The sequence below is a fragment of the Rhyacophila brunnea genome, unplaced genomic scaffold, assembly GCF_057557595.1.
Source record: "Rhyacophila brunnea isolate RB1 unplaced genomic scaffold, BYU_Rbru_1.0 scaffold_16, whole genome shotgun sequence".
Lineage (NCBI taxonomy): Eukaryota > Metazoa > Arthropoda > Insecta > Trichoptera > Rhyacophilidae > Rhyacophila > Rhyacophila brunnea.
The window spans coordinates 4743548-4768864 of NW_028232816.1; the positions used below are offsets into that span (position 1 = coordinate 4743548).

The 25317-nt window shown below is 34.4% G+C and overlaps 2 protein-coding genes across 2 annotated transcripts in view; both read right to left on the reverse strand.

Moving 5' to 3' along the window:
- RIC-3 (RIC3 acetylcholine receptor chaperone) overlaps window positions 1-10925 on the reverse strand; it is a 57728-nt gene extending 46803 nt beyond the window's left edge. The window contains exons 1-3 of the mRNA XM_085943934.1: window positions 10627-10925; window positions 6806-7174; window positions 2129-2325 (exon numbers count right to left, since the gene is read on the reverse strand). Coding sequence (XP_085800060.1) covers window positions 2129-2325; window positions 6806-7174; window positions 10627-10831 — 771 coding nt within the window. The 5' untranslated portion in view covers window positions 10832-10925. The remainder of the gene's footprint in view (window positions 1-2128; window positions 2326-6805; window positions 7175-10626) is intronic.
- Window positions 1-25317, reverse strand: part of LOC147074236 (uncharacterized) — a 626724-nt gene that overhangs the window by 202920 nt on the left and 398487 nt on the right. The gene's annotated exons all lie outside the window — the stretch shown is intronic.

Genomic DNA, 25317 nt, shown 5'->3' on the forward strand with positions numbered 1-25317 from the left:
ACGATAATTTTCCAAAAGAAAAATTAATTATCAGCAAGTATTATGCCATTTCAGTGCCGCCCCATGGGGTTAGGCCGGCTATGTGTTGCATAGGGGCAGCACGAGGGAACGATTGCAAATATTATAACTTTTGAGAGCAGAGGCAAATTTCCACGAAAGAGACAATCCACATAAGTATTAGTTTTCAAAAAATAATTTGTTTTATTGTAATAACTACCTATTCATTTAATGGCGGTTTATCGCACATTTTCAGAAGAAGGCCTCCAAACCTGTCATTACCACAGACCTCTACATACCTGAAACCATCACTGTTTGAGAATACGTTTCGTGGAAATGCTCTAATTCTCAATAATTGAAGGAGTGTATGTCAGTTTAAAGAGTCAAAAATAAATAATACAATAGATAAGTAGGTAAGTATAACTAATTTTTAAGTTGTTTAAGTTCAAGTCTGTTTAAGGGCGGCACTTTATAAACATAAAGAAACGACTTGATGAAAAAAAATCTGGTAACAATGAAGTATTCTATTCAATACATGGATATTTGAATATACATAATTTGAAAACATATCATGCATATACACACTAGAAAAAATTGTTTTGTACTATACCCGACGGGACTTGAACCTGTCTCTCCTGGATTCGTGCCAGTATGCTTTTCGAATTAATACGGGCATCTTAGTTAATTACGACGATTTTAGCTAGTAGTTGTTACATGAAATGCTTATCGATTTATCGATTTCGTTATAATGTTGGCTATCGGTTTTAGTATATTACATTAAGTTCGGTATCAATTAATTCCTTAATTACTAACTGACGTCTCGGATTACTCCATTATTTAGTTTTTATAACGTACTTAGACTTGCTAATAATGTATTTCTACATATAGCTAATCTTGTGTAAAAAAAATAGTTTATTAAATGGATATTTTGAAAGGTTGTACAAGTCGCCTAATATAAATGATACGCTGGTCCTTAATTTTGTAGTCATTCTATTTTTCACACTTTTCATCCATTTAATAATACGTCAATGGTTACAGCTAGTTTAATGACGCCTTCTAATGTGACAAGGTGCTCCACCCCGGATGCACTGATATTAGTGCATTGGTAGATATTCAACAATAAATAGTAAAGACACATATTATGGGTTCATCGTTTCCTAAACGCCATATAAATATTACACGCGAATTTACAAATGCATATGTTTTAAATCTGCTGCGAAAGGGGCTCTAAAAGCTCACTAAGTGGGTATTCAGCTTTGGCATTAATAAGAGTCGCCGGATAAGCTCAGCCAAGCTTTTCTATGAGGCCGTATATTCACCGGCAACCAATTTATGCAACTCTTGATGTTGTCTGTGAATCTTGGGGGCGTTTTATAGTTGTATGTGTGCTATCACGTATGGATGTTAAAGGGCTCATACACACTGCACCGCAGTGCAGTTACTTGAAGTCTTACTTGATTCCAAATGCATTCGTTTAGAATATCCAGTTAGATAAAAATAAATCCAATTCGAGCTTCAAATAGGATACATTTGGAATCGAGACTTGCGTCGACGCGCAGTGGCTGACGACTGGAAACGATTCTTTATTTCGACACAATGCTAAGAAAGTTAAGGCTAAAACGATGGTTTTCAATAAGCATATTTTCAAAAACCGATAAGTCTACGTTATATGGCCAATATTTGGCAAAAATACGTATGCAAATATCGTATGATAGCACGTGTATTCATTTCATACACTATGTAACGATTTAAAATTTTCAAAAGAAGACAAAGGGATACGAAAATAACGTTTGAAAACTAAATGATTTGTTTAATTAAAATGGTACAAAAAAACGCCGGCAAGAAGAGTTTTATTTAGCTAATACGTATTGTAATAAAGGGTTTATTGGTGAATAATTGAACATTTTATTCTAATTTGAAAATACAATACGATAAAAAAACTAACATTAACTATAGAAAATTAAACACATATCTAATTGTTTACCTATCGGTATTTGAAAATAGATACCTACATCATGTAGAAGTTGCATAAAAGATTGCTGCACCTGGTGAACACACGGCCTAACTTCTACTGTAGTCAATCAGCCAAGAGTTGTGGAAGCAGCACACGCTTAAGGAAAGTGTGACGAACCTCTACCTCCTGTTTGGCAAAGTAAACGTTTAGCGGACTGGACTTTACCCTGCCCTCCATGGGGCCGTTCTGGACGATGGGGACCGTCGGCAGGCGGCGGGCTCCTGGAGACGGGCCCATGATGGCGCGCCCCCTCTCGCGCAGAGCCGGGTGGAGAGGCGGCGACCGCTGGTGGGGTGGGCGCTCCTGCCGCACACCTGTGCAAAAAGACAATGTTATACGATCACTTAACACTTTGAAGACACAGAATTTATAATCGAGAATTTACGAATTGATTTATTATTCCATCTGCAATTCATAAAATTATTACACGGCTGAAAACCACTGATACTAAATTATCAAGTATAAAATCACAACTCTGTAGTAAGATGGCAAAACACGATATGTCTGTTTTTCTAAATTGCTCAGGAGACCAATCCTAAACTTCGAAAGAAATACAAAAAATGGACATAATTATTACATATTGACACAGCTTATTTTTCCCAACCTATAAGACCTAAGTCATAGACATACCATATTTTGATATCTTGTAGATTTCACTAAGACGAGTCTAAGGGTATACATAACTCAATTTGCCAAAAAACGGACATATCATATTTTGCCATCTTACTACAGAATTAATATTTGTATGAACATATTTACCGCCGTATCTACTCTGGAAATTTAATATCATCACCTCAATACTACAACTAGATAACCTGATTTTCACTGTTTTTTGAGATAGCTATTGAATATGATTGTACATTTCCTTCTCTACAAAATGATAAAACTAGGTAAGTCAGAAGTTAATGGGATCTGTATTAATTTTGTATTTGAAAATATTAGATAACTTTAAAACCATAAATGCATAAAATAATATATCTACAATATTTTTTCATACAATTGAACATTATTTAATTGTTCCCAATTAGACAAGCACAATTTATTATAATTAATTAATTATAAATAATAATTATAGCCTAGCTAGATTTATGTTAATAAAGTTTAAATTTCATTTTCCCAACAATGACGAAATCAGAGTTATCTAGTTGTAGTATTGAGGTGACGATATTAAAATATTAAACAATTCTATGCATAAAAATATAATATTAATAAACTGAAAAAAAATCAACACAGTTAATTCAGATACAGAGGATTGAATAAGTATAAGTGGATCGGCCATAAAATTCAGTAAATCAAATTGACTTCAAAGTAAAATTCTATGTAGGTAGGTAGGTAACTGTTTTCAATATTCTGAAATGAGGTTTTGTGCTCAAATCATGCCTATTATATTTATTATTTATTACTATTCCATGAATAGAAAAATATCTGTTTAATTAACAATATATTTACTCTCTGAGGATGTCAAGTCAAACCAAATATTCAAATTATACACGGTTGCTATGAAAATAATAACGAAGTACTATGTCCATAGCACACGATCCAACATTGTAAAATAAAATAGTTATATCTTTTCATACAACGCATTTGTATGTTTGGATTATGTTTCACGCATAAATATCTTGGTATATTGTGGTGATGTGAAAACGGCTTCTAACTTTTTTTTTATTAAGTCACTTGTACTTGTTCAATCCTTATTATCTTAATTAATGCAAGTTAGTACATCACACCACAATATAATATTATTAGAAGTAAATTGTTAAAAACAATCGAATATAATATTATGTATGACATTTATAATGTTTCAAACTCAAGTGTCAATATTATTTATGTAGTTCAGTGTTTCCCAAAATGTGTACCCAAAAAGGTTTCACGCGTTAGATATTTTTCAAAATTACATCCATACTTGATAATTCTGTAGGTAGACAATGCGATGGCAAACAGTAATTCAGAGAGACCTGACGATTTTCTAAATGTAATATTAAACACTATATTTGAAACTACAACTTATTAATATATAGATTTGAATTTAATGTTTATTTCATCCCACCCAGCCTTCCTTTGCGTTGCACACAATTTTACAATATTCCAATCTGCTCTCCGTATTTTTCGTTCTAGAATAATTGCAGCAATTTCTACTGCCTTCTTGTGCGACACCTACACCGGAAACTTCCGCGCTGTGAAGAGGATGTTGGTGGAGTCTTGGATTTTCAACAGACCAGTACCCAAAGTTTTGTTGATTTACGTATATTGCTAAATCAAATTGAGCTTCATCCGATATAATCAAATCATTCACAACAATTTATTCATTCATTATCTCAAAAAGCCGATAAGAAAAGCTAAGCTACCAAAGTCGCTACTAAATTGGCAGAATGGTGGCTGAGAAATGAGCATGAGGTATGTGGCTCACCAAATATATGACTGGAATACTATTAGTAAAAATAATTCTTTGAAATTGGTCAGAAAAGAAAAAGCACATCATGATAATATTATGATCACTTTAGCAGGGCTTTGCGCCCAGCTGGAGCAACTACACTCCCTTCGCAACACGCGCAAAATAAACTACGATAATGTAATATTAAAGTTACATTACCCCGAAAAGTAGATTAACAATACCTCTATCTAAAAACCGTCTATGAGGAATTTAGAATTAGTGAAGATTTAAGAATAGCGTCATTAACAAAAGGCTAGTTTTTTTAAAGAACATACTATGGAGACACCATATTTAGAGTTAATTAGCAATAAGCAAATTAATATAATGTATTATCACCGCATGTATTAGCGACTGTGTACCGAATTTCAAGTATACGGGAAATAGGTGGAAACCTGTGGCGTGCCGTTCACGGATGCTGTAGATGCTCCGCACCCCCAGAAATGATCAGCATATTAATTACTATTATAATAATATTATGCAAATCGTATGATAAATTTCAATAAACTTTATTTCAAATTATTCTGTAGTTAATTATTTAAAAAAAAATATCAGAGCCACAAACTACTAATAGACTGCAACACGACATAATTACCATATGTATTTCATCGGCCTGCTGTCCAGATTCAGTTACATAACCCTAAGCAAATAATATCTATATAATATATAAATAGTACGTATTTTTCAACAGAATCCCTACAAGCAAAAGTCACCGCACGCCACTGATGACAACGTTTCTTGATCGGAACAAAAAAACGTGGCAGCTTTTGGCTTATCTTTTTATACTATAAGTATAGAGTAGCTAAGAATGCTTTACGTCACATTTCAATACAAGTAGTTAATCTTTTTTATATATATCTACTGAAGTTTTTATTTGATATATTTTTACTTGGATTATTTATCCACACCAAACACATTGTGTTTTTAACATAGCCGACTTACCTTAAATGTCATAGGTATATAGATATTTTTTCAGCTCGGTAAATATAGCAGTTGCAGCCGACTGTTTTACCACATCAAAGAATTTATCATTAAGAATATTTCTTGGAAGAAATCTAAAAAAATACTAAAACTACGTCTATGCATGTATACATATTTACCATCACAGTACCGAATTATGAATGCGTAGTTGTAATTTTTTTAATTGTATTGTTCTTTGTCTGACAGGGGTAGGTACATCGATAAAAACAATGTCGCAAAGGGGACACGCATAATATATCAATTGTACATACAATTTGGGAAAGACTGATATATTAATAACACATGTGTTTATAAAAAATATCTACTATAATGAACGTGTTAATAATTATTAATCAATAATAATATAAAAGACAATTTAATGTTAGGCAAACCATTTTAAATATAGTTACATACAGAATTACTATAGGATACAAAAACATGTGACGATATTATGTAGGTAGAAGAAGGACGTCATAATTCTTCTGGTATTGCGGACACTGCAATGGTATTAGTGGTAATTTGAAAGTAATGATATCAACACCTAAATGAGTCGCCTGCACTGCCACAAGAATCAATATGTATTATATTAGGCACACAGTTACGTATTAAAACAGTGTTATAAAACAACAATAAAAAACTTCGAACATAATATTATTAGGTATTATTAAAATTCAGTTTATAGTCCGAGAGATAAGGTGAGTTAATTAAAAAACGAAATTCTGAAACTGTTTTCTCTAGACATTCATTTATTTGGTAATGACTATGTATTGGTGCGTATCAAAGATGTTACATAATATAGAAGATTGAGCCTTTTGTGGTTTTCCTATTAAAATTGCATTAAAGTTTTTTCAATGCAATAAATAATGAGTTTCATATTTTTTTCAGAGTTTGTATGGAAATGAGTAAACCAGCGAAGCTATTCTATACACAAGGCGGCTATCGACGGTAGTTTATTATATTTGTGTATTAAGGAGGTTAATTGTTACAATAAGTCAACACTTGGCTGTGTTACCTTTTGGAGCGAAATATAAAGTTTTGACAGTTTAGAAGACGGTTAACTTATTGTAACAATTAACCGCCTCAATACATAAATATGATACAGTGATAATATTTATCACTTCAGCCATCGATAGCCGCCTTGTGAATGAATAGACCCACAGGAGTACTTTTCCTGTTTCACTTTCATATTATGTTTAGCCTCTAATAGAAGAAGGTTTTCTTCAACATCTTTGGCGCATAGGTACATTTATTTCAAATTAAAATCTCGTGTTTTTTTGTAATGAATTAAATATTTTCAAGAAACCAATTTGATTTTATCTCTCGGGAACAGTGTTAATAATGAAACACGTTAGTCAATAAAAGCTGATGATCCACATGCCGAAAGCTGAAAGACCAAGACGACTGACTATTCGCTTCGATGCCCTGCATCCAAAACTTCCCCACCAGATGCGGAACTCCCAGGGTCCACGGCGCTACACCGTAATTCATCTTCAGGCAGTTTGACATGTTGTAGGTGCGAATCTCGTCCAGTATCTGCTTGTAAGACTTCCCGAGTCGAACGTTCTGGCTGAGGAACGACTCGATGTCGATCCCGCAGGTCATGTTGACCTCCTGCCGGCACCGCGATATTATCTCCTTGGTCAGCTTTCCACTGAGGAAAGCCTGCTGCGTTTTCGCGTCCAGGACCTCTCCGTTACGCTTGAGGATGTTACTGCACACTTCGGTGATGATTTTTATGGCGTTGACGTCTGTCTCGAACACCATGTCGCAGCATCCTGTCGTATTATATCAGGAAGAAAATAATTACTTAGGTAATCTATAGGTTTATTAATAATGTTACCTACTGCCTAAAATTTAAACCACAACATAAATAAAGAACCATTAATTATTATTTCTGTCGTGTTCTGGTAAAAAATGTTCGAATGTTTTATTCCGTTGTTATATAATTGAAGATGATAAGCACATCCAAACCTACATAAAATGCTATATCTAATTTATTATTTTTATTAAGTAATTGAAAATAGAAAGCAACCCTAAGTTGATCGATACTTTTGCAGTAGGTATTTTAAATCATTTTTTAAAAGCTCGAATATAATATAACAATTAAACAGTCATATTTGTAAGCATTTTTCATTAGTAAGTATGTGTACAAATTTTAAAAGGTATAAAAATACTTTTGCCGAAATCCTGGTATTGAAAATCCTGTCCCGGATCATACCGTCGGTCCCTATTAAAAAAGTCGGATCTGAAATTTTGTCATTTTCGGATTATTACGTAAAAGTTATTTAAACACTTTAAACATTTATACCACAACCACAGTTTTTTTGTTTGTTTGAAAAATTTCGAGATACTCAAGTTAAGAATGACGGATCTACCGAGAGTGTCCGAATAACAATGTCGGTTCTTACCAACCGACATTGTTGGCTGGGCGTGGGAGAGCAAGATGCGTCGGATCTGACAGTTGCTGCTATGTTCACCGGACAGACGGATGTTTTTATAAACGTTTAGAAAAGTTTCTATAACCCGTATTTTTATTCATTATGGCAAGCAATAGGTCACAAAGGATATTTGATGAAACATCTTTGATTGCCCGTACTGAAAAATAGCATTTTGCAGATCCGACTTTTTTAATAGGGACCGACGATACAATATAATCACATTCAAATCTGTTTGTAAATTCATAATGTTGTTGAACTGTTAAAACTTCCGATGTGACAATAAAGACAAAAAACTACCTTGTATATACAAAAAAAAAGATATACTTCATTTTTCTCTGAATATCTTGATAGGTATACTATCTAAATACCAGTTGATGAGGGGCTCGTCATTATCGAGATTTGTAATGGGTGGACAATTTATGAGGCATCTTAAATCGGAGGTTTCGATAATTAGGTATTTATATTTAAATTCTAGAGTTTAGAGTTTTACTCAACTATGCGACGTAATATAAATCAACAGGTAATATTTTACAACATTGTCACATAGGAGTTTTTAACATATCAACGAAGATTGCAAAGTACTTATTTCATTTGTAGGCATATTTAATAGATAATATTATATCTTTAAAATATATTATAATTAACAATTCACTATCACTACATTGGATAATTGTAATATAATAAATTAAAACAGTGAAAAACATCGGTTTTAAAAAAAATATTGTTTTGAAATTATACCTAAGTACTTATTCTTGCTGTATGTAACGTGGAATTTACAATCTATTCATTCTATATATAGACTATTTTAATATAATATAATTTACTGCCCTCTTAAAATGCGTGTCCAGAAACTTGTCCGTATGCAGTTCCCCGTTTTTCACATTTCACCGTGAAATGTTGTATCGGAAATAATATATGGCCGTATATAAAAGACCGTCCAACCTCTTTGGGTCGTATAGTACTCACATAAAATTCATGTCTAAATAAAACACGGTTCTTGACGGTTTACACTTTACAGGAACCCAGCAGCAAACAAAATTTGAAAATAACCGATATACTGGATTATTTGTTAGGTGAGGTTAGGTTTTCATTCTCGAATTCATGAATTTTGTCAAAATCAGCTATGAAAATTGAATTAATGTTCATATTGAATCTAATAAAATTAGAGACCGTATATTATACGGTCATCTCTTTCCGATAAGAAAGCTCACGGCGAACTGTGCCACGGTGAAATGTTTTACGTACAATTTACATGTAACCTTACGTGTAACCTATACAGTAGGTATTTAATTTACATTATCTAATAATGATCGGTGTGTGTTCGCATATGAGAATATTGCCAACAGTTATCTAAATAAGTTTTTTAAAGTGAAAACGTGCTTAATATGATTTTTTTAGAAAACAAACAACCCAAACCCAATCTTATATTCATTTTAACAAAACTATCAGGTGATTTTTTGATGGCAGTACAGTTATTCTATCAATATCGATAGATGGATGAACCGATTCAAGGAAAATTGACCACCTCTGACCATATCGACGAAAAATGAAGATATATAGGTAGGTATTTTAACTCTCGGATTTTTTTACAATACAATTATTGTTGTATTGTGCAGGATTTAATGAAAATAAAAATCCATAGGCTTAACTCCAATTGTTTGCGAACTACAATTATTAAAAAAAATTAAAGGATATTCTCCGATTAGCATTATAAAATTTGTAGTGGATCAAAGTGGTCACTACACAATTATTACTGTGTAATATTATAGTTATTATTAATTTTATTTGATATAGCAGTGAATAGATAATAGTTTTTTTAATACATTCGTGAATCTGTCCGAGTACAGGATGGCCCAAATTAATGTGAATTTTTTTAAAAACGTCAAAGAAATGGGGGAATTCTCAGATCGGTTCAACCGTCCATCGAACCGATTGGCCAAGCTGAGTAAATGACTAAAAGCTAATTACCTACACGGCGTTTACAATATTTTTTGCCGCGTCATGTGGATCACTAGGATATTTTCTGTCAGATCATTTTTTCTGGTCCATCTATGACCTACTCGTGTACTGTTTCCTGATAATTTAAATCATCAACAGGATCACACGTTGCTTCTTCTTACGAAGTGCAGAACTGACCTTCCACCATGGGAATACTATTGGCTATATTTAACAAAATTGCTAGATAAAACTATTTTGAAATATTCCACTTATGTGAGAGTTTAGGTAGATACTAATAAAATTGAATGTTAACGTAATAGAATCTCTATTATAATACAGGTATGTACTGTATGTAGCTATTTAATAATATATGTTCAAAATATGCTGGAAAACTGTGAATTTAAATTGTTTAGGTATTTATTGCACCTGTGTTAATATATTATTTTTTCTGAATCTTATATGATCTTTCATCAGTTGCGATGCCGTATTGAAGTTATATCGTATCCTGTATATTATTAAATTATGTACAATAAGTACCTATTACACTATTTGTATTGTGTTTAATTATTATTTCAAAAGGGTACAATTGAATTGTCTAATTAAAAAATATATAGATATAACAAGGGCCTAAGAGGAATGCACGAATATAATAATACATCATGTTTTCTCTATAGATAGCTTAATTCATGGACAGTTATTCGAAAAACAGGTGCTTACGCCAGCATTTTCCGAGTTGTGCATAATATAAGTAGATATTGTGACGTTTCAATGTCCAGGATAAAAGTAATAATAGAACGGTGAATTAATTTTAGCGTAGAAAATATGGATGCAAATAAAACGCAGAAACTCACCCGTACTCTTGTCTAAGTTGTTCGGTTTCATTTGATCCTTGGAGGCCGAAAACAACGGAAACAATATCCGCGGCCATAGCACAGCAAAACAACCAACAATTATCACCAGGACGAACAGCGATTTTCGCGGACCCAGTCCCGCCGTTTCCACATTCGCCATTTTATCGTTTATTTCGCGATTCGTTTTCGTAACAACACCTGCCATCCAGATACAGGCGCGTCCGCCCGCTACGAGCACATCATTACCGAAAAGACAAAAATAAAACTACTGCCCCGCAGAGTGAAAAACTATTAAAAGTGACAGCCGTCAAAATACGAATTTTCTTCCTCCTCTTCTGTGTGTTTTTCTTTTCCTTACATTGGTACGCACGTGCGCAAATATTTCCTGCGCTGAATGTTGGCACCACTTCCTGCGAAGGGAAAACTGAATGTTGCCAACGGAAATCTTCGCACTGATTGAAAAACGTGGGATATTTGAATACACAACTTTCACGGGCGATGCTCTGGATTACGATGATAATTAGTGGTTCAAGCTGGCTTGATGTGACACAGCCGCAAATTTAAAAACAATCAGCTATGCCGACATCTTGCCTTCTCAGCCACTAATATTTTTAAAGATGAATAATAATTGTATTTATCACCAAAATTTCCTGTAAACAAAACACACACAATAACACCCACACGATTTTCAAAGTCTCCGTTTCCGGTATGTAGATTCAAATTTGGAATAATTTTCTTTTTTATGAAGTTTGGATGAACACCCGATCTGACGTAATATATTTGCCAATGTGACAAGGAAATAATAAAAAAAAATATTACTTTAAATATTACATAAACAGCAAGCAAGTACGTTATAGGGTCGCATACACATACGTACTACACCATATTGTACACCTTTATACCGAAAAGTAAATTTAATTCCGTGACAATATAGACAATTTGAAATTTAATTGCACATAGAAAAAAAAACTATTATGAAACATTGAGAATGTTTTATTATTTGTCTTATAAAGGCGAAGATGACCGCCTCCACGAGTTCTTCCTTACTAAGTGTCGAGCAATTTGAATGAGAGGATAATATGGCACTTCTTAACACCGTGCAAGGTATATTCACCTGACCCCCACTTCTGCATTGACGCCTGTTAAATAATAATAACAATATTCTACTATTTATCAATATAATCACGCATTGCACACCTGTAGCAGTGACGTACGGAATATATTGTTAGGAAAAGAATAAGGGTTAAAAATAAATTTTATAAACCTAATAAGTTTTCAGTCTTAGAACGATGTTTGAGTAGTTCACCTATGTAATATATCATTAGCCACAGTGCTCAAAATGGACCGGAACGAAGGTGCGGATCGTAAAATCCTCGTTAAATGGAAAAACATAAATAGCGTTCTGATACGTGAGCATAATATTACATAGGTACTTAATATATATTATTTTTTTAAGTGTAATCTGAAACACTTTGTAGATAAGTGTATAATAAAAAGACACATTTTACTTAATTAGTATTTTCGTAACCCCACCCTTATTTTGTAACGAAAAACGTAAAAACGATTTCCCCAAAGGCATTATTTGCAACCAGGACAGTTTTCAATTACCATCAATTAAATTTGCGTGCCAAGTTAACAAAGAATTTGTATCACCTATATAGAAGAAAAGTCTCTTACACCATTATTCTACTATGAAACTTTAATGCATTTACCGAACAGGCTATACTTCAGCTGAGGCATGGTCTAAAAAGATCGTGACAGCGATGCGCGGATTGTGCAAATGACGCGAGCCGAACGAAATATAATTTGTCATAAAAATTCAACATGCGTCCTTTTAATGTTATATTTATTGTTATATTCGTAATAATAATAGTGTATTCATTGACATGTTTTCTTTTTCAAGTACATGATAAACGTTTTTTAGTCATCTTTACACGATTTATGAATATATTCCTCCGACGCCATCACAAAACAAATTAACGTGCTCACACCTCGACTGTCGGTCTCCGATTGGCGACGACTGCGACATTTCGTTCCACCTACTGTTGAAAATTATTTGCCGTTTCACTTATGTATGCTCTTAAGTTAGCACAATATATAATTTTAATTTTTAGTACCAGTAAGTTGGCATTTTCGATTTACGAACGCAAGCAATGGCTGCCACTTTTAAAACGAAATATAAAAGTCGAAGTATAATAGATAGGTATATTATTGGCTGCTTGTCTATCCATCGTGACAGATTGTTTTTTTTTCATATCGATACCCAATTTCTAAAGGGAAACATCTCGAAAATTTAAGGTTTTGGGTTAATAATGCCATTCGATGTAGAAAGGTCTATTATTTATAATTCAACAAAAAAAATCTAAAATTTCTTCAATGGGTCATAAAATCGAATAACCCTTTCTGGGATTAATTATTAATTCAATTAAAAACGGGAATACCTGGGTTGATTATTGTTAAAATGCAAAATGTAATTGTACATTGCTAAGTTTATTTGAACTAAAGAAAAAATAATTACAAGATAAAAAGAACTTTTTATATACAACGTTTTTAAATTCTGTTGAACCATATAAACTTGACTTGACTAGCTTAAACGATCAAAAAAAATTGTACTTGACATGTCATATTGATTTCCATAGTAACGCACGTATATATTAATAATTTAGTTGCTAGGACCCCAGACCCCTAACAACCAATAATGGTGTCGAAATAACTTTTCATACAAAACTGAAAATTAATTCAATTCTACTTGAAGATGGCTAAAAGTATTAAAAAAATGCATTGGCATCGTGTTCTGATATATTCTAAAAGTTTCGAATGTCTAGCTAGTCGGGAAGCTAGTTAAAAATCGATTGCAAGATTTGTACCGGACAAAAAACCACCGGACAAATAAGAATACGAGCTAAGAAAAACGTTGTAATAAACACACTTACTCCAAAAATCAAGGCTTTAACATTGAAATAATGATAATTTGTGCCAAATTTTCAAACGCCATTATCTTGGAACAAGGTATTTTAAGGTGTTTCCCTATATAAAATATGTGTCAATATGCCCTATAAATTAGTGAATAAATATTATATTATAAGTATGAAGTCCTCCTCAATTGAATCTCCAATGCGAAGTGATTTGTCGCTAATCTAAACAATAGTCTAGGTCAGTTATGGCGAACCTATGAGACGCGAGATGATTTTGCATGGCACGCGAATGTTTTATTTTGAAGAGAAAAAACACACACACTTAATTATGTAAGTACTTACCTAATAATTAATAAAATAAATTTGATTTTACAAGCAAATATATATATAGGTATATACTTAATATTACAACATAATGACGACATAGCCATGCGTATTTTCGTCGGTTTTTATGTTATTTACCAATCGATGCGGAAATGGAAACGACGAAATTCATGCATAATTAAGGCTTTGTAGTAGAAAAAATAGCAGGCAAATACTCTTCAAGAATACATATTACGTTTAATTGCATAGGTCGGTCCTTACGCTTTATGCATCACACGTAATATTATTGCACTGACCTCATCAGGCGGCGGGGAAGCATGAAAGCATCCTAGTTAAAATGCTCCCACAACAATTAAAAAAATATTCAAAGAATAAAAGATACCTATGCTTTCGGCTATAAATATCTATATAAGAGAGAATTGAATTATATTTTTTAAACTTTTTTATTAGATACCTACCTAAAAACATTGTTTCCCTATGAAAAAATGCTCGGCACGTCAGACAGTCAAAAAATAATATTTGGGAAATTCTGGCACGCCTTCGTAAAAAGGTTCACCACCCTGCTAGGTGTCCTTTTTTAATCACTTTAATATGTTTAGGCTCAATCTATAATAGAAGAAGGTTTTCAACATCTTTGGTGCGAAAGCCAATAGTACACGTGAGATATCGATAAACACTCAGAACAAGCATGATTATAGAGATGATGAAGGGTACCAACCATAGATTTAATATAACCATTATTTTCCGTTCCGTTCCACGCCAATGACAAGTTGGGAGCACGTGCGACGTCGCGACGGGTTGATCATTGTCAGGCGGACTTTGCCATCACCGCGCAACATTTCAAATTTGTCACCAACCATCTTACCAGGTAGCTGCCGCACTAGGCAACTCTTTTATTAATTAGAATCACACACGTCTCGTTTCGTAACGTGCATCCTTTTACCATAAACCGAAGAAAGCTCGCGCCCCATTTCCGGTTGTATCTGCGTCCATCTTGTATTCTTTCTGGGACCGTTTCCGCCTTTGAATTATTTTTTTCGTCAGAAATTTTAGTCACAATTCTACCATTATTATTATTCGAAACCCGACGGTCTTTTCTTTCTGCCATTTTAGAAGGAACTTACGTCATCGCCCATAATATCAGATGTCAGTGACGAAGGATGGAGGTAGACTGCGGAGATCCGACATAAATAGTGCACACTTTGTCAGTCATATTTATTTGTTGAATGCAAATTACAGATAGTGTTGGTTAGTTTTTAAACTTCAATTAAGCCCTGCCGAAACCAAACCTTAATAGATAAAGGATATTAATCTATCCACTTATAAAATATCTAAAATTATGTATGATTTTTTTATCTATTAGGTAGCTGGTAGAGTATATGTTTTATAACTTTGCACTTTTTGCACTTTTTATTACACTGATGCACCAGGCCTGATTACGTAATCAACTGTAATTGATTAGTTTAATTCACTTAATGATTTTTGTTAATTATTTTTCTTTCTATTTAGTAAAGTACTTACACGTTTTATAACTTTGCGCTTTTTACTACACTGATACGCCTCTTTGCCTGATGACCTCGCATACAATAAGATCAATTAATGAATTAATATATATACTAATAATTAAGTAAATATATAATATCATATGTAAAACAAGTATTTTTAGAATATATTACATCATTTTAATCCTGAAGCCGGTACACAGACAGATTTTTTTGAATATTAGGAATTATTAGGAAAATTAGGCATTCATACTTACTTTTAAAACCATTGTCTAACCCTGCATAATAATTATTTATGTACATATTATAGGTAAGTATTGATTATTAATTAAATCTCCCAGTAAGTGTTTGTCATCCGGTAACCGCCTTTTCCTGTCTTAGAGATTTTCTGCCTGATAGTTCCTTATAAAAAATATAAACAGAATAAATAAAAGCAAATGAACACCAAGTATCAAATATATAGGTAGGTATTTATATACAAAATGAATGCTTTTTTTAAATAAAAAAACAAAACTAGTGCAGACCTACAAACTTATCTGAAGAATGGGATGGGGGAGTCACTGTCAAAAACTACCCAATCAAGACTCGTAACTGGACAAAATCTGACATTCGAATGACATTTTCAAAATGGCGTCCTATGGTAGTTCGTAGTTCCATTTTTGGCCATTTTACAGATAAGTTTGTAGGTCTGTAAGTAGAATGTAGATGAATCACCCACAAAACTTAAACAATAAACCCAAAAAAATAAACGAATATTGTCTCTTACATCCAAAATAATTCTTAAATCTATGGTTTAATTTTATTGTTTTTTTTGGTTCTTGTCTATTTAGTGGAAGCCAGCAGCAAACAAATTTTGAAAATAGCTGATATACCTGCTGGATTATTTATTAGGTTAGGTTAGATTATATTTGGTTAGTTTAGGTTGGGTTAGGTTATCATTCTTGAATTCGTGAATTTTGCCGAAATCAGCCACGAAATTTGCCAATGTTCCCGCCTGGTTATAATATTATGTAATAATAATATTATTATGTATGTCCTACATTATTTGAAATTCAAAACATTTCCCAAATAAAATCTATGACAATTATTTGTATTCAAGTGCGATAAAAATATTATACACTCTCTAAAAATAATATTTATTGATACAGTTCAAATTATTTTGTAATTGAAATTATTACTTTCTTTGCTGACGTTGTATTGCGTTACATTTACCTACGTTTCTGCCTATTTAGCGTTAACAATTAAATCATAGAATGAATCAAATCATTGTGCTGTAACGTGCATTATTTTTCTGTAAAAGGAAAATTATTGTCATTTTCAGTTGCCATAAATGCATCGACGAACATTACATTTGAAAATTACGCGGCAATCGACAGAATTAAATTGCAATGCGTCCATTTCCGGTGAGAAATTAAATTCAAAATTATCCGCGTGTGTTTTATTGATCATTTTGTTAGTATTATTCTGTCCAATTTGGGATCGCCACCATCAGCTAAGTCCGTCTAAAGGGGCACCAAACACAACATTTAATGTAGAGAAGACATTGCGATGCGTATAGAGCCGTCACCGCAACCTATTGTCTTTATAGAAGCACTTCTCAGAATATATTTAAATTTATTACGGCCGCCGAGAGCTGCTAAGTACCTAAATCTTTCAACGCAAGTTTGTTTCTAAGTCTGGACATAATTTTATTATTCTGTCTTATAATTTACGACTTTTTAATTATTATTAAATATAATAATGTTCTTCTTTCTTTTGCCATATCCGCCCCTTAACTGGAGCATATGGACACCACGCGGCGCCTCCAAGAATCCCTGTCGCTCGCCAGTCTTCTTGCTTCGTTCCAGGTCAAACCAGCATCCCGTAGCTCCGCCGTATACACTCTGTAGATTGTATTTAGCGGCCTTCCAGGACGCCGGAATCCGGTCGGCTTGAAGAACAGGCAAGCCAGGTTAAAGTTCTCTTCTGGCATCCGCAGCACGTGGCCGAGCCAGGTCCAACGTCGCCTCTTCACTTTCAGCGTGATGAGAGGCTGCTTGGTACGTTCTCTTATCTCCTCGTTGCTCTTAAAGTCATACCACCGCACACCCAGTATTCGTCGCAAACATCTGTTTTAGAAGCTCAGTATACGGTTGCTCTGAGCCTTCGTAAGGTGCCATGATCCAGTCCCTGTAGTCCGAGACATTCCGCATCGAGTTGAATGTTGCTCCAGCCATTCCCATTCGGATAGCGAGCTCTTTCTGCAAAATGCCATCTCCCGTGATGTCTTGTGTAATAGCACCTGTCCTGATCCAGATTTCCCTCTGATTAGCGACGGACAAAACATCGAGAGCGTCGACAGCTTCAAGTACCGGGGGTATACATCACGGGAGATAATAATTATTATAGGAACAGTATTAAGCAACAGTCAACCGATAATTTTTACATGATTAAAACGGTCATCCTTAAAGACGTGATGGAAACCTTATCTCTATAGATATAAGGAGACGATTATATTATTAAATTCACCTAACGTTGCCAATTTAACGTCCTTTTATAAAAAAATTGAAAAAACATATTATATTAGAAAATATGCATCTGACATAGTGCGACAAACAAGTTCAAATTTTTCATAATAAACTAGAATATTACACCAGATTCGCTTGGGAATCGATAATATGTTGATAGTTTGTGCCTTCTTAATAATAAATTAAAATAATGTAACATACTTACATAGCATTGGCGAAAGGTGGAGGTAGGCTGTTAAGATTCGACATTAAAAGTGCAAACTAAAGTTTGTCAGTCATACTTATTTCTTTTATATTGAGCTTAGACTACAATGTATATACTGTAGATAGTGTTTGTTAGTTTTTAATATTCAGTTGAACCTGCCTAATCCAACTGATAGTAGGTAGATAATAGTCAAAAAATATTCTTAATAAACCATTTCTTCTATTCAAATGAATAATTCACAAGATTTTGAGAATGTAACATTCCATATATTGAACATACACAGCGCTCGAAATGGAAAATTTTACGAACCGGAGCGCTTGATAATTTTACGAAAATATTAACACTGTAACTTATCTAATTCTATACATATATGTATTTAAAAAAAACGATTGTGTTAGATTTTTTTTATAATATGTCATATCTCGCTCAGACGGCCAAATTAATATTTACACGAGACGGAGCGATAATTTTGGGGATTGTATGAACCGGAACGGCGCTCCGGTGCGTTCCGATCCATTTCGAGCCCTGAACATACATAATGTAAAAACACCTCAGATATATATATATACCCACTAGAAAAAATATGAGTTTCTTAATAATATATAATCCGTTTTTAACTCTAAATACCTTAATTGTCGTCTTAACAACTTTTGGCAGCAAACCACGAAATACACGTAAACGGAAATTGGAAATTTGAAAAATAAGCCGACAGTGCATAAAGAAATCGTTTATTTTAATTACGTCGTGAAAGAAAACAAATGCTAATAGTAGCATATCGAGTGCCACGACATTACAAATAATTGAAGTCAGTAATACGCGTTCATTATGCATGTTGACAGGTGGCGCTGCCACCTGGTATAATTTCTAGTTCTTTTATATACGTACCTACGTAATTTAGTTATTGGAAACTATACAGATCGTTCTGAAAGGTCTTTACGTTATTAATCTAATATTATTATAATTTTACGTTCAATTTAATTTCAAGAGCATATAGATTATTTTGAAGCCTATCACAATATACAGCAGTACATTGTGCCTACATGAATTTGTTTGTCATACAAAAAACAAGAATTCATAAATCATGTGGGCTTATGCAAATTGAGGGTGTCAGCTTCGTAATATCATTATTATATATTTCAATGTTCAAATTATACCCATAGGTAGGTTGTAGGTAACGACAATTGTTTGGATTATTATTGTACTTACATGTTGTATAATGCTTTAGTAATCCCAGACCTTCCCAACTGGTGAGCCGCATAATACCAATCTTCGGAGAACGTTTGAGAAGTATGCAGCAAGATAGTAATGCTCGTCGATTTGAATGATCGAATCATAATACAGAAAAAAACGTTCACTGACTCACTGACTCGTGAGGTTGGTGATGTAGCGTGATATGCGTAAGGTAACCTCATTGTTGTTCTGGCCATTTCGATAGATTTTGGTAACTGACTATATTCGTTTTTGGTTCAAAATATGCTACGGGATGGGGCATCAGTCTGATAACATTTTTGCACACTTTTTTTCCGTAGCGCGAGCTTACCGTGACCGCACGCGAGTGACGTGAACATTATCCTAAACGGATTCGTACAATTTTTTTTTAATTTAACGAATTTTACGAAACGCAAAAAATACAAATTATTTAAGTCAATGGAATATTTCTTCTTTTTACACTTCATCAGGACCTCATGACTGAGGACTGTGACCCGGGTGATTTGGCTGATTAGTCTTCTGAACGACACGGAAGGTTTGTGGCCACTGTATGACCCGTGCCACTCGTGAATAATTGGTGCAACCATCTGGGGCATCCAATATTCTGATATCTTTGTCTTAGGCCTCCTTGTCCAGATGCCGCGATTTGACTCGTGCGTAAAAACTCGCACGCATTCCAGGTACATGTTACCTCATTGAACCGTCCACGTACACTCACACGGTCACCTCTCGTACGCGGTCGAGGTACAGATGAATTCATTGAAACGTCCACATGCACTCGCGGCGTATACAAAACAGTGAGCACTACACAAACAGGTAGATACTAATGATCATATCTGTTAGTTCACGCGAATTTGATAACCACTTATGGATACAACAGCTCGCAATAACTTGTGGGTGAACACCCTTTTTTATATCTGCAGATCAGGTGTGACTAAAAGTACGGAGTGTCTGGGTATTGGGAATGTTCTCAAAAAATGCAGAAGTCAGCGATACCTGCTAGATTTTATTAATCCCGCCTTAAAAACATAAAATATTATGATTTTTTCGAAATTTACCCCTACATATCATTTTTCTGCGTGCCCCTATATAATTCGCACATACCCCAAGTAACACAAATGATCTACCTACTAACATCAGACATCAATGCAGCTACCCATATTTATCTCAATACTTGAATCCGTGTGAAATTCCCAATATTATTATTATCTTTGGGATGGATGTGTGAAAGAACATTTTTAAATCGTTTTAAATCGTCACAAATTTTGTTAATGGAACACTATTATTGTAACTGCATCGGCGCATTGAATTACTGTAACTGAACATTATCTGTTATTAATATTTTTTCAAAAAATCTGCTGCGCCCCTAGAGGTTACTCACAGAGCCCCGAGACGCCGCGGCACACACTTCTAAGACCACTGCTAAGTTATCATAATAAAAAATATTGATAATATTCAATAATTACACGTCATTGGAAGTACATAATATATCTACATATTATAAAGTGACGTGTTTTAAGCTTAAGTACTAAAGGAATATTTAACGTTTACATTGGCGTGTAAAAAATAAAACCAAAACTTGCCAAACGCAAGATAATGCGATTGCAACAAGCGAGAATAAGAGTTTTCTTTCCAACCCTGTGCACCGAAATTACAACGTGAAAAACAGCGAAATGTTTGAATAGTAGATATGACATTATTGATCTGGAATCGTAATTATCTTATGAATCGAGGGCATCCGTTGTTTGTTTACTCGAGGTGCAGAACTAACCTGCCATTGGCAATGCCAATTGGGAGGGCAATAACTCTGTTCAACCAAATCACTTCGAATATTGACATATTACACCTGCGCGAGGATGAGTATAGGTTGGCATTGTTTAATAAATTCTTAAAATAGGGTCTGCTTAGCTCAGTCGGTGTATTATTATAATATTTTTTTTTTTGTATTTACACTTTTCTACTTACTATTTAATGCTGATCTATTTCTTTGTTTATAATATAATACTGTTTTATTAATATTTCTTTGCTTCTAAATGTCATGCTGTGAACGTCTTGAATTAATAATTTGTAATGTTCACTATACCTATGTAAAAAAATGTTGAATTCAAAATTGTATGTACAAAAATAATAATATTAATAAATTGGACTGAACAATCGGTTTATTGATTCAAATAATATCACTGTAAGAACTTTAAAATATATTTTATCAACAGAGGTATAGAAATAGTGTAATTGTCCATCTAATTATTATTGCACTCGCAAACAAAATGTCAGAGAACAAAAGTATGTAGATAATTTAATTCATCATCATCATTACCATGAGTCGATCCACTACTAGATGAACACCTCTCTATAGGTCCCTCCACCACTCTTATCGATCCCTAGTTATTCGCTGCCACGGACATCCACCACATTTTAAGAGTACATCTATCCAGCGGATTTTAGAGTGTATCTGTGGTCATTTAGTGCCCCTTGGATACCAATGTATGACGGCATTTGTCCAACCAATTGCCGTTTAATCTGCTTAGTGACCTCTATCAAATCGCGTACTCTTGCCTGCTTTCTTATCCATTGGTTTATTTTATGGTCTTTCTGCGTTATGCCCAACATGCACCTTCCCATGCCACGTTGCGCTACTCAGAATTTTTGAATTTATTTTAAATTAAGAGTCTATATTTCACATAATTTGATTACTAGCCATATTAATCATTTTCCAGTTGCACTTTAATATATATTTTATTTCTCTACGGAATTATTTTTTCGCCGAATATTTTCACACTGATATCGTTGGAGGATTGTTTGTCAGCCAGTCACTCTTGTGCCCATGCCATGTAAGTGGCAACATTTTAAATTGAACTGCACGCGAATTTTTCCGTATCCGGAAATTTGTACGTATACAGTTCGCCGTATCACACTTCACCGTGAAATGTTGTATCGGAAATATATGGTCGTATATTAAAGACCGTCCAACCTTTTTGGGTCATATAGTACTGAGATAAAATCCATGTCTAAACAAAACACGGTTCTTGTCGGCTTACAGAAAGCCAGCGGCAACCAAATTTTCAAAATAGCCGATATACCTACTTGATTATTTGTTAGGTAAGGTTAGGTTAGGTTAGGTTTTTATTCTTGAGTTCATGAATTTTGCCAAAATCGGCTATAAAAATTAAATTAATGTTCATATTGAATCTAATAAAATTGGAGACCGTATAGTATACGACGTCATCTCTTTCCGATAGAAAGTGCACGGCGAACTGTGCTACGGTGAAATGTTTTACGTACAATTTACATGTAATTAATTTTACACAGATAACTAACTAACCGTTCGCGACTTATCGATTTTAATGCATGCCCCTATGACATGGTGGTAACGGTAACCGTGTAGAGTATTTTATATTGCCATAACATTGTTACATGTGGATATTATATCAACTTGGTACTATAAGAAATGCACATCGTCTGACTGCAAGGTGCAAGGTGTACTTACTACCAGTGGCGAAGGGTGGAGATAAACTGTTAAGATTCGACACAAATAGTGCACACTAAACATTGTCAGTCATACTTATTTGTTTTCATTGAACTCAGAATAATATTTTTGCTGATGGTGCTGTTTTTTAAATTCAATTAAACCCTGCATAAAACAAACCATAACAGTTTAGGTACCTATGTGATGGGCGATCCGATAAAAAGAGTGCATACTTTTTCTGTTATACTTATTTGTTATTATATTATTACTAGGGCAGCACAAATTTGCATGAAACGACAAGCGATAATGGTGAACGTCTATGCTTTTTTAGCGGCTGCAAATAGTAAATTAGTAGTAGATGGTTTAAACATAAAAATATCCACAAAGGAACCTGGAAAATACCTGGAAGTAATACATGCAACTAAATAGATCACATTCTTATATCGAAAAGGAGAGCGACAACAGTTGAGGATGTGCGCGTCTGCAGAGGAGCCAATTGCAATTCTGATCACTTCCTGGTGAGAGCAAAATTAAAACAAAAAATCTCCTTAATACTGAAAAAAGAAGGCCAGAGAAGAACTAAATGGAAAGCTGAAAAATTGAGGGATGAAGAAATCTTGGATAAATACCAGGAATCTATAGAAACAAACTTAAAAATGACTTTAATAACCGATGATGTGAATGTGGACTGGGAAAATACAAAAAACTGTATTATCACGAGTGCCACAGAAATTCAGGGGGAAAATAAAGCAAAAATAGATGCAGGATGGTTTAATGATGATTGCAGGCAAGCACTGTTTGAAAAAAATGAAGCAAGGAAGAAATGCCTACAAAGGGAAACGTGCCAAAATTACGAAACTTATAAAGAAAAGAGAAAAACTGCAACAAAGCTCTGTCGAGAGAAAAAGCGAATGATGCTCAAGAGAATACTCCAATATATGGAATATCAGAGAAGAAACAATGATCCCAGAAAATTTTACAAGACTATCAACCCAGATTAAACTCCTGTAAGGATAGTGAAGGACAAATGCTGATCGAAAAGGAGGACATTATGGTAAGATGGAAAAGCTATTTCACAACACTTTTAAATAGTAATGATCATGAGGAAACGGAAGAAGTATTATTGTACGACACTGCTGAGGAATTTATTGATGAACCTACTCTGCTTGAAGTAAGAAGAGCATTAAGAACGCTGAAAAACAATAAAGCACCTGGAACCGACAGGACAACAGCCGAGCTGTTAAAGAGTGGTGGCCCAACACTGGAAGCAAATATCCACAAGATAATTCTCAATATTTGGGAAAAGAAATTTTACCTGAGGAATGGAAGATGGGTATAATCGTGCCTATTCTGAAAAAGGGAGACAAAACAATGTGCGATAACTACAGAGGGATCACAATTCTAAACGCAGCTTATAAAGTTTTCTCATCTGTACTGTATAGCATGTTAATGATATATGGTGAGGAAATCCTGGGAGAATACCAATGCGGCTTCCGACCAAATAGATCCATCTCATGAGGCAAACTATGGAGAAAGCGCACGAATACAACCTGACACTCCACCACCAGTTTATTGATTTTAAACAAGCTTTCGACAGCGTGAATAGAGATAAAAAGCTGCAAAGCCTAAAAATACTGGGAATTCCCTTAAAACTAGTAAGGCTAATAAAGACCACACTGACGGATACTCAAGCAGTTGTCAGTGTGCAAAATGAGCAAACTGAAAGCTTCAAAATCGAATCAGGTGTGAGACATGGGGATGCGCTATCCACTATGGTATTTAACCTTGTGGTGGAATCCATAGCTCGTGAAACATAAGAGGATGGGTAGATAACAATACAACGCAGATGTGCGCTTATGCTGACGACATAGTAATTACAAGCAGATCCAAACAGAGGATGATCGACCATGGTGGCACTATGAAAATAAAAGCAAAAAACGCTGGGCTGCATATAAACCTGTCAAAAACTAAGTATATGGTCAGCACACGCGATCAGGTACCGCTGCAGAATATAGACATAGGACAGCATGCATATGAAGGGGTGGACAAGTTCACGTATCTCGGATCCAGCCTAAATACCTAAAATAAGACAGCAGAGGAGATAGAAATCCGCCTTATCTCCGGGAATAAATGCTGGCATGCCTGCAAGCGACTGGTGGGGTCGAAAATTCTAGGCCGAAGAAGTAAACTTCTAATTTATAAAACAATTATAAGGCCAGTGGTCACTCATGGCTGTGAGACTTGGTGCTTAACTCAAAACGAGGAAAACAAATTAGCTGTCTTCGAGCGCAAAATACTCCGCAAAATCTTTGGACGCACGTTGGAAAATGGGAACTACAGAATAAAAATGAACCACGTATTGGAAGAGCTGATTGAACAGCAAACAATCATAAGATACTGTAAGTCCCAAAGACTACGATGGGCGGGACATGTGGAGAGAATGCCTGAAGTTAGAGCGCCAAGGATCATGACAAAGTGGCTACCCCAACGAAAGAGACCCAGAGGCCGTCCAAGAAGGAGATTGGCTGACGCCGCAGAATTGGACTGGCTTTATATAGGAAGA